The sequence below is a fragment of the Trachemys scripta genome, chromosome 6, assembly GCF_013100865.1.
Source record: "Trachemys scripta elegans isolate TJP31775 chromosome 6, CAS_Tse_1.0, whole genome shotgun sequence".
Taxonomy (NCBI): Eukaryota; Metazoa; Chordata; order Testudines; family Emydidae; genus Trachemys; species Trachemys scripta.
The window spans coordinates 49,237,100-49,248,749 of NC_048303.1; the positions used below are offsets into that span (position 1 = coordinate 49,237,100).

Consider the following 11,650-nt stretch of genomic DNA (forward strand, 5'->3'; position numbering starts at 1 on the left):
TTGGGCATCTGAGTGTTAAAGACAAGTACACTACTGTGAGCTGTTTTCAGGTAAACCTGCAGCTTTGGGACAGGAGATTCAGACCCTGGATCTGTGTCTGGAGCCAGACGGGAGTGTCTGGCTCAGCAAGACAGGGTGCTGGAGTCCTGAGCTGGCAGGGAAAGCAGAAGCAGGGGTAGTCTTTGCACATCGGGTGGCAGCCTCCCAAGGGGGTTTCTGTGATCCAACCCGTCACATCTATACCCTAAATAAACTTTTTTGCTTCTTTTTCATAGTAAAAGTTAAGCAGAAATCAATTATTTGGCTTTCAATATCTTATTTAAAACTTAAATGTCATATGACTTAACTAATACATTCATCATTCTACAATTTCCAGAAAGGGGCTTTTTTCCAACTTTGTTCGTTCATCCTTTCTCTGAGCTGATGAAATTACATCCAAGACTACTGAACTCTGTAGAATTAATGTTCAGTTTCTTTACTGACACATGTTGAGGGGAGAGCTCATCAATGGTAATTTCTGGGGCTGCTGGTTTCAACCAGTAAGCTTCTCACGACTCCAGGAGAGGGTTTCTCACTTTATAAGGTCAATTGGAAATTTATGGCTTAATTTTCACTCTCCTTCCAGGAACAAATGCCAGAACAGACAAAATCTGAAAAATGACTGCTTGGAAGTGTGCTGAAATCATTAGTGCTGCCAAAATCTAAACTGGGTTCTTGAGAGGTTTTTCTTTAATAATAATAAAAAAAATGTAATGACTGCCTTATACTTTATAATCCTTGGAACCCATACCAGGGAGAACAGTTGATCATATTTAAGTCACATGTGAACTCCACTTTATGTACTTTACACTTTTAAATTCAGCTATGAAAAAAAAAAGTCCTATGAATAGCACTCTAGATGCATTTATTTATTTAAGATGTTTTCACCTCCCCTCATTACATTGTCTTTGTTTTCTTGTCACTTTTGAATTTCTCTCTTTTTGGTGAATAGCCCTAGGCAATCAATATGATGCCTCTGTTTTCTTTAACTAAGAACTTACACTAAGGGGAGATTCCGTCATTGTAGGCTGAGGATCTTAGACATAGCCACAAGGACTAGGCAGCTTTCACTTATGCCTTTACTCTAAACTCCTTTCCTAATGCTCCTTCCTTAGTAATGACAGTTTTTTCCAGATGGGACCATCTATGAAGCCACCATTAATACCAATAAGACATGAGACTGTTGATAAATCAAAGAATCAGTTTGCCTCTTGGCCTTAAATGTTGCCTCTGTAACACAAATTTTGCTCCTAACTTTTGTTCTGTTAGATGCAATGTGGCTATATTTTTACTGTTTGAGATTTCATACCTTTGTTTAATATTAATATTAAATATTAAAATGAATACTAATTTTCTGTTTATGGGGTACTACTGCCACCTACATTTTATGATGACGCCAAAGAAAGTATATATTAAATCAAATTTTCCTCTAACATTATTAATTTCTGATGCTATGAATAGGCCATTCTTTGTCTATCAATAAAAAATAAAATGTTATGCAAAACTGTTCTAAATCATTACACACAAACAAAGACAAGGCATCCCCAAACCTTTGAAATTGAAAATTTCAGCCCCACTCTGAGATGCAACCCCACATATTTAGGACTGGGGAAGACTCTCCTCTCTTAGCAACATGTCACCTTCTGACATTAAGTAGTTAAGACAATAACCTAAGGAAAAGCTGAGGCCATCAGGATTCAAGGACACAAATACATCTGCAAAATTGATTACGTTTTCTTGGAAAACATTTAAAAATATTAACTTACTGCAATATTTATTGCTTCAAATCCCATGTTAGAAGCCAGAACAAAACCATCAAGACAAGTGTCAACATACCCTGGTGGGTGGATAAACCAACATGACTAAGTACAAGTACTTTGCATGTTCCCAGAATATGCAAATGATATGTTAAGATTGGCAGTTGTGCCTATTTGGCTGCCTTTGACCTGATTTTATTCCATTGCAAGTAAAAAATATTTAATCCTTTGCCACTGGAAAGCTCTTTTTAATAACGGCATTTGCAGCAGTCACACAAAAAATGTTTTTCTATTTCAGCCTCCTTCAGATCTTACAAAATGAAATTGGCTGAGTGCTCCATCTGGAATTGTGTTGCAGGGATCTCCTGTGGGGGGGTCTGTGTGAACAAAGGAATAGTTAAGTCACTTGAAATAAATGGCATTTATTGAATCCCATTGCATAGAAGGAAATGCTTTTATCACCAGGTTATGCAATGCCATTGTACCACACTGCTATGCAGTATAGCACTAGTATGTCAAGTACTGTAGTGCGTCTGTAGCTTCTCTTTCTTGTGGCTCATCCTCAAGTGTGGAAAGAAATATCCAGTAATTCATCTACTTTCTTCCTAGTTGTGGGTTCAAACCTCAGCTGGTGTAAATCGGCAGAGCTCCAGTTACGTTAATAGAGCTCTGCTGATTTACTCCTGCTGCAAATCTGGCCTCCTGTTTGAATGTAATGTCAGGAAATATGAAATTATCTCATTGAGTTAGCAGTTTGCCAGCTGCATTAATGGAGTTTAAGTTTCCCAAAAGGCAAGTCTTCAATAAGTGATCCAACACTCTCTTTGAAACTTGGGAAAATTAAAGCCCAGATCCTGCAATCTGCACCACGCAGAGAACTCCTGTGCCTAGTGCAGGACCCAATGACTTCAGTGGGACTCTGTGTAAACATAAGGGTCCCCAGTTGCCTAAGGTTGTAAATATAGTCCCTAATCCCTTCATAAATCCAGGACTATACTGAAATTTGACTTAGTTGCTCTTTGCAATGTTGTTGTAGTCGTGTTGGTCCCAGGATATTAGAAAGTCAAGCTGGGTGAGGTTATATCTTCATTGGACCAACTTCTGTTCATGAGAGAGACAAGCCTTCAAGAAACAAAGAGCTCTTCTTCGGGTATGGGAAATGTCCTCAGAGTGTCACAGCTAAATACAATATGGAACAGATTGTTTAGCATCAGTAGTTACATATATTTCAAGTGACCATTCAAGGTGAAGTGGCTAGTTAACACCTACGCAGTCACAGGAAGAAAAAAAAAGGGTGGGGGGGCAGATAGTCAGTGGGTTATAAATTGTTGTAATAAGCCATAAATCTAGTGTCTCTAAGTCCTTTATCTTTTGTGTTTGGAAAAGTTATGAATGTAAGCTCCCAGGCTCATCTTTTGAAGATGTTGTGCAGGTTTCCTTTGAGGATGAGGACTGACAGGTCATATATAGAGTGATCATTTTGTTCACCCACAGGTGATATGGCATTTTTGTCTTTTATTAATTGTCTATGTGAGTTCATTCGAGAGTGTAATAATTGTCTCATTTCACCCACATAGTTGTTGTTAGGGCATTCAGTGCATTGGATGAGTTGCCCTTTGTCAGAATCTCTCCATGGCTTGATTTCAGAAGAAACCAGTCCATGTTATTGCTCAGATTTTTGAATTACACACCTTAGATTGTATTATTGGGCAGACTGTCCTTCACTATTTTATCCATTTTGGTCAGATTGAGGCAGGACCAGTCCTTATTTTGTGCCCTGCACAGCACAGAGCATACTGCAGGCACTTAAATAATCTCAATGCATATATGAATCACATAGTTTTAAAGCCAACATTCAGTTTTGCATATGAGTCTTACTTATAAGAAATAGTATCAGGGGGTAGCCGTGTTAGTCTGTATCTACAAAAACAACAAGGAGTCTGGTGGCACCTTAAAGACTAACAGATTCATTTGGGCATGAGCTTTCGTGAGTAAAAACCTCACTTCTTCGGGTGCAACTTATAAGAAATGTACTTATAAGAAATGTATTTCCTCTGTATGTCTAATGCTTTCAGTTTACAAACTCCACACACCTGGTATTATCATTTCAGCAGTTTAACTGTTGTTACAAAAACACAGAGGCAGCAGTAGCACCATTAAATTAAAATTAATCAGTAACCCGGTTCTTCATCTCATGACCTATTTTGTTTAATCTAATTTGTACCACTTTTTTTTTGTTTTGTAGAATGAAAAGATTTCTGCAAGGGATTTATAAGTCTGATTTTAAGTTTAATGTCTAAAGCAATTAGTTTACATATGGCGCATAAAATTATTGTTGAAGTTAACACTGAAGGCCTATTTTCAAGGTTTTAGTTTTTAATTAATTTTTAAAGTACATATGGGTAGTTGATAGCTAGGGATTCAGACTCAACATGTATGCAGTCCTGTACTGGGCTTAGTGATATAATAGTTTAAACCAACCCAGTGATGAAAGGACAGTGCATTTTCAACAGGCAAACTTGGATATCATAGTGTACATAAAGAAGAATAAAACACTAATTGGATGACTGCTATTGAACAACTGGTATCTGAATAAATCTGACTGCTTGATCCTGCTGGCCAGAGATTATGGGTTTACGGCCTGATTCTGGTGCCCTTCCCCTATAATTAGTTCCACTGACTTCTGTTGAAACACAGCTCTGCCTGTCCTTCACCACATATGACCAGACTACTACCATCAGGATAACCTAATGCTTGGATGAGGTCAGCTCATGGATGAAGAATAGCTGGTTGAAGCTAAATCTGAGCAAGACAGATGTGATGCTGGAGGGTAAAGGAAAGTATTTTGAAGAGTTTACAGCCATGGATTAGTCTCCTTTGGTTGAAGATTACACACTCACAATTGGTCAAGTCAGTCTGTAATTTAGAAGTGCTCTGAGATTCCTTGCTGACATTAAGCTCTCACATAGCAGCATTTAATGCTTTATGCCATCTTCAGTTGGCTAGAAGTCTTCATCCCATCCTGGCAGATGATGATTTGGCCTCAGTTATACAGACATTTGTCACCTCCTGTCTTGACTATAGCAATAAAATATACCTGGGCATGAAGCCACCAGCACTTAGGAAACTCCAAGTACAGAACTCTGCAGCATATCTCCTCAGCAACATTAGCTACCAGAAGCACATCAAACCTCCCTCTCTATGCTGATTTTCCATGGAATATCGAGTTCAATTCAAGATTTTGGTCCTTATCTTCAAAGCATTCAATAACCTGGGCCCAGTTTATCTAAAGGTTTTCCTGAAATTCTGAGGTGAAGAATGTGATCAGTAATTCTGTTCCTTAGGCACAATGGAACTTTCTACCGTAAGGGTAAAACTCATCTGTGTGGGAGACGGAACTTTCCCAGGGAGCTGGTCTGAGGCTGAGAATAAACTCCCACAGCAACTAAGAACATTCACAAACCTCACCACTTTCCATTGCAAATGCAAAGTGCAATTCTTCGAGCTTGTCTTCTCTAACTTAAAGGCATAGTTATGTGTACATTTAAAAACAAACAAAAACACCGCTAAAACAAAACACTACATTGCACACACAATTGTCCCCCTGGGAAAGGTTGAGAGAGAATGAACCACTTAATGCACTAATCAGAGGTGCTGAGATACTATGATGGTGAGGGCAGTATAAGAAGCTATGTAGAACAGAATAATGTAAGAGTATGAGAATTTGGTCCTAAATTTTCCGCTAGAGCTCCATGTGCCTTCCATCTGTGCATGAGCAAAATGTCCATGAACACACATGCACCCATGGATCACAAGTGTAACCACCCATATACTAACATAAAAGTTCAAACATGGAATGCACACAAGTAGAGGTCAGGGACTAGAAGTTATGCCTAAATGCCAACATTTTGGACAACAGGCACAATTCAAACATTAGGGAATGAGAAAGGAGCAATTAACTCTGCATCGTTCTGTGTGATAGCAGGAATGGCTATCAATAGACCTATCATGAAACCAACATAAATACTGCACAGCTGCCTCTACATTTCTTTCCTTTCTTGACTCTATCAAATTCTTCATGTTGGCTCTGCAGGTGGAGTTGTAATTTTCAGTGTCCTTAGTGTCATGACAAATTAAACAGAAATGCAACTAGAGATTAAATAATTATAAGATTATATTTCATCAGCTTGTTTTGCCAATGACATCTCAGCAAGTAACTAGTATGTCTTACAAAGGACACATTCAAAGGATGTATTCATATGCTGAGTCTTAACAAAAAGTCTTAGAATAGACTATTAAAGGATTAACTTCCCTTCGTGTGTTTGTATCTGATTTTTTAATTATGTAGCTAAATTTCTTTCAAATACATTTCTTTTCTTTACATTTCCAGACTTGATCCTGCTCCATCAAAGGCATCAGACAAGCACCCATCAGATGTGTCAACACTGGAAACTCAGAAAAACACTGCTGAGCCAGAGGACCTCTTTGATGACATCTAACTAGGCTTTTTTTCTGTTTTTGCTGAGAAACTATCAGAACAAAATTCCTGTTCAACATAAGCTGTTAAACCATTAAGTTTAATTACACATTGAATTGAAGCCATTATTCAGAGAGGGTTATTTGTAAATGAGGATGGAACGTTATTCTAGCCCATCTGTATAATCACATCAGTTGTCAAAATCTTTCACTCTGGACATTCCAGCTCTTTGATCTGATCCTTAGATTGATTCGTGCGACACCGATGAGGCCTTAAAATCAGAGGCCCTATGCTACCATCTCCAGTGTAGGGAGTGCGTCTGGGGAAAGAGTTCATGGCCAGGAGATCTCTATACCCCCAGCAATCCTTGGCTGCTCTACATTACACTGGGGACCTGCTGGTGGCTTAAAGCCACCTTATACTTGCCCTCCCCACCTCACTATCACCCCCTTTCCTGAGCTGCACAAAGCACAGCCCAGAAACTGGACTGTTCTCTGCATTATAGAGGGGTTTATTCTAAAAGAATTAGTTTAGAAGTTGTACTTTGTGATGGAAAACACCTGTATAAGTTTAATTTATGGCTGTTCCTTAAAGTTCTCAAAGGCCACCTTTCTAGCATGAACATAACTTCAGTATGCACTCTGAGATGTATTTTTGGTTTTGGGAGTGAAATGGCTATAAGTTGATATTGTCTATTTTTTCTAACATATTGAATATTGTCAAAATAATTATTCTTCTGTACCAACACACTGACATAGCCTTTTAAAATAGTCATTTATGTAACGCTTTACTGATTTTTCTCAAGGTGATTTTTAAAAAGAATAAATGCATGTAGAAAAAGACACCTTTCCTGGATTTTTTGGTTTGTTTGCTTTTATTTTTCAGGTTGGGAGCTGTAAATGTAAAGGGGTTAGTTGGCAAAGTTAAATGGCCTACATTTTCCTGTCTGAGAAAGCCAAGTTCATTTGCGTGACAGATTTAAGACCTGATCCTGCATGCTTACGTGGCAGTGGGCCAACAAAAGTGTGTAAAGTTAAGTATGGGCTTCAGTTTTTGCAGGATCTGGGCCTTGCAAAGGCAGGGCCTGCTCCAACTCCCATTTAAGTGAACAGCAAGCAGATCATTTGTCCCATGAAGGTTATGATACAGCAAAGTATTTAAGAATGTAGATAGTCTCATTGAAATCAATAGGACTACTCGCATGATTAAAATTAAGAACTTATTCAGTGCTTTGCTGGACTGAAGCCTGTGCATTACTTCAAATTTCAGTGCTCAGCATTTTTGAAAAACCGTCTACTCACGCCCTAATCCTGCAAATACTTGTGCATGAGCTTAACTATAAGCACATGAGTAATTGCTCATGTGCTTAAAGTTAATCACCTGTGTGTTTGCAGCATTGGAGCCTAAATGAGGATTTAAGAGTCTAACTTAAGGCCCCCATTTTTGAAAAACTTTGCCACAACATCTGAAACTCACAATGAGCTTTAGAACAATGTTATAAATCACAAAGTAAAAACATAAATAGCTAACGTATTTTGCTTGCTACAAAGGTTTTATGTCTGAGAAATGACAGGGCCACAAAAGGCTCATTCATACATCCATTCATAGACATTGCCTGATTTAAAATCTTTCACTGCTGATCTGACAATGCTTTCAGCAAATGTTTGTATATAGACTCAACTTTAACATTAAAATGTTCCATGACTTAACCTGAAATATAAACGCTTGAATTCATTGTGCCTGAAGCAAAAAAAAAAAAAAAAAAAATTAGCTAACCTAAGCTGAATATCCTTCAAAATTCCACTCTCAAGAAGCTGTTAGTTTCTACCAATAAAATGTTATATAAATAGCAAGTGTTGCAGTCAATTGACAAATGTAATAAATCCCTAGAGAATGTTTACTTTTTTGAAGGTGTGAAGAATCAAGCTGAGAGTTGGGCAGAAAAACATGTGACGTTGAACATGCCTTGTGCTATATGAACACTGATCATTTTTCAGTATGGGTAGCTGCATCTCTATGCTGGTTTCTGGAACTCTAGGTTTATTTACCTATGCTGCTCTGCCCCCAGTCATAGAATCATGGAAGATTAGGGTTGGACGAGACCTCAGGAGGTCATCTAGTCCAACCCGCTGCTCAAAGCAGGACCACCACCAAATAATCATCCCAGCCAGGGCTTTGTCAAGCTGGGCCTTAAAAACCTCTAAGGAGGGAGATTCCACCACCTCTCTAGGTAACCCATTCCAGTCCGTCACCACCCTCCTAGTGAAATAGAGTTTCCTAATATCCAACCTAGACCTCCCCCACTGCAACTTGAGACCATTTCTCCTTGTTCTGTCATCTGCCACCACTGAGAACAGCCTAACGCCATCCTCTTTGGAACCCCCCCTTCAGATAGTTGAAGGCTGCTATCAAATCCCCCCTCCCCCACTCTTCTCTTCTGTGGACTAAATAGCCCAGTTCCCTCAGCCTCTCCTCATAAGTCATGTGCGCCAACCCCCTAATCATTTTCGTTGCCCTCTGCTGGACTCTCTCCAATTTGTCTACATCCTTTCTGTAGTGGGGGGCCCAAAACTGGATGCAGTACTCCAGATGTGGCCTCACCAGTGTAGAATAGAGGGGAATAATCACTTCCCTTGATCTTCTGGCAATGCTCCTAGTAATGCAGCCCTTGCCTTCTTGGCAACAAAGGCACACTGTTGACTCATATCCAACTTCTCATCCACTATAATCCCCAGGTCCTTTTCTGCAGAACTGCCACTTAGCCAGTCGGTCCCCAGCCTGTAGCAGTGCATGGGATTCTTCCATCCTAAGTGCAGGACTCTGCACTTGTCCTTGTTGAACCTCATCAGATTTCTTTTAGCCCAATCCTTCAATTTGTCTAGGTCACTCTGGACCCTATCCCTACCCTCCAGTGTATCTACCTCTCACCCCAGCTTACTGTCATCCGCAAACTTTCTGAGGGTGCAATCCATCCCATCATCCAACTCATTAATAAAGGTGTTGAACAAAACCGGCCCCAGGACCGACCCCCCCGGGGCACTCAGCTTGATACCGGCTGCCAACTAGACATCGAGCCATTTATCACTACCCATTGAGCCCAACAATCTAGCCAGCTTTCTATCCACCTTATAGTCCATTCATCCAATCCATGCTTCTTTAACTTGCTGGCAAGAATACTGTGGGAGACCAAATCAAAAAGCTTTGCTAAAATCAAGGTATATCACGTCCATCGCTTTCCCCATATCCACAGAGCCAGTTATCTCATCAAAGAAAGCAATCAGGTTGGTCAGGCATGACTTGCCCTTGGTGAATCCATGTTGACTGTTCCTGATCACCTTCCTCTCCTCCAAGTGCTGCAAAATGGATTCTTCGAGGACCTGCTCAATGATTTTTCTGGGGACTGAGGTGAGGCTGACCTGTCTGTAGTTCCCCGGATTCTCCTTCTTCCCTTTTTTAACGATGGGCACTATATTTGCCTTTTTCCAATTGTCTGGGACCTCCCCCGATCACCATGAGTTTTCAAATTTAATGGCCAATGGCACTGCAATCACATCAGCCAACTCTCTCAGCACCCTCAGATTTTAGATCCGACCCCATGGACTTGTGCATGTCCCACTTTTCTAAATAATCCTTAACCTCAAAAAGAAGAACAGGAGTACTTGTGGCACCTTAGAGACTAACAAATTTATTAGAGCATAAGCTTTCGTGGACTACAGCCCACTTCTTCGGATGCATATAGAATGGAACATATATTGAGGAGATATATATACACACATACAGAGAGCATGAACAGGTGGGAGTTGTCTTACCAACTCTGAGAGGCCAATTAATTAAGAGAAAAAAACTTTTGAAGTGATAATCAAGAGTCCATTAATTCTTTTGCGTAGAGACTGGGACAGTTTTTTTCTCTTAATTAATTGGCCTCTCAGAGTTGGTAAGACAACTCCCACCTGTTCATGCTCTCTGTATGTGTGTATATATATCTCCTCAATATATGTTCTATTCTATATGCATCCGAAGAAGTGGGCTGTAGTCCACGAAAGCTTATGCTCTAATAAATTTGTTAGTCTCTAAGGTGCCACAAGTACTCCTGTTCTTCTTTTTGCGGATACAGACTAACACGGCTGCTACTCTGAATCCTTAACCTGTTCGTTCACCACTGAGGGCTGCTCACCTCCTCCCCATACTGTGCTGCCCAGTGCAGCAGTTTTGGAGCTGACCTTGTCTGTGAAGACCGAGGCAAAAAAAGCATTGAGTACTTCAGCTTTCTCCACATCATCTGTCACTAAAAGCCTCCCCCATTCAGTAAGGTCCTACACTTTCCCTGACCACCTTCTTGTTGCTAACATACCTGTAGAAACCCTTCTTGTTATCCTTCACATCCCTTGCTAGCTTCAACTCCAATTGTGCTTTGGCCTTCCTGATTACACCCCTGCATGCTCTAGCAATATTTTTATACTCCTCCCTAGTCGTCAGTCCAAGTTTCCACTTCTTGTAAGCTTCCTTTTTGTGTTTAAGCTCACCGAAGTTTTCTCTGTTAAGCCAACCTGGTTGCCTGCCATATTTGTTATTCTTTCTGCACATCAGGCTGGTTTGTTCCTGCACCTGGAGTAAGGCTTCTTTGAAATACAGCCAGCTCTCCTGGACTCCTTTCCCCCTCATATTAGCCTCCCAGGGGATCTTGCCCACCAGTTCCCTGAGGGAGTCAAAGTCTGCTTTTTTGAAGTCCAGAGTCTATATTCTGCTGCTCTCCTTTCTTCCTTTTCTCAGGAGCCTGAACTCAACCATCTCATGATCATTGCTGCCCAGGTTGCCACCCACTTCTACTTCCTCTACTAATTCTTCTCTGTTTGTGAGCAGCAGATCAAGAGAGCACAGCCCCTCATTGGTTCCTCGAGCACTTGCATCAGGAAGTTGTCCCCAAAAACTCTCCAAAAACTTTCTGGATTGTCTGTGCACTTCTATATTGCTCTCGCAGCAGATGTGAGGGTGATTGAAGTCCCCCATGAGAACCAGGGCCTGTGATCTGGAAACTTCTGTTAGTTGTCTGAAGAAAGCCTCATCTACCTCATCCTCCTGGTCTGGTGGTCTATAGCACATGCCCATCATGACATCACCCATTTTGCTCTCGCCTCTAAACTTAACCCAGAGACTCTCAACAGGCTTTTCTCCAGTCTCATACTAGAGCTCTGAGCAATCATACTGCTCTCTTACATACAGTGCAACTCCTCTACCTTTTCTCCCCCGCCTGTCCTTCTTGAACAATTTTATACCCATCCATGACAGTGCTCCAGTCATGTGTTACTGCACCCAGTCCACTCTTTATTTATCTGTCTTTACAAGGGGCCCATGTGAAGATGCATGAAAGAAGTTCTCT

The 11,650-nt window shown here is 40.5% G+C and overlaps 1 protein-coding gene across 2 annotated transcripts in view; it reads left to right on the plus strand.

Moving 5' to 3' along the window:
• Positions 1–7,113, plus strand: part of XRCC4 (X-ray repair cross complementing 4) — a 283,894-nt gene extending 276,781 nt beyond the window's left edge. For both annotated transcript variants that reach the window (XM_034773169.1, XM_034773170.1), the window contains exon 8: positions 6,187–7,113. In XM_034773169.1, coding sequence (XP_034629060.1) covers positions 6,187–6,295 — 109 coding nt within the window. In that variant the 3' untranslated portion in view covers positions 6,296–7,113. The remainder of the gene's footprint in view (positions 1–6,186) is intronic.
• The last annotated feature ends 4,537 nt before the right edge of the window (positions 7,114–11,650 follow it).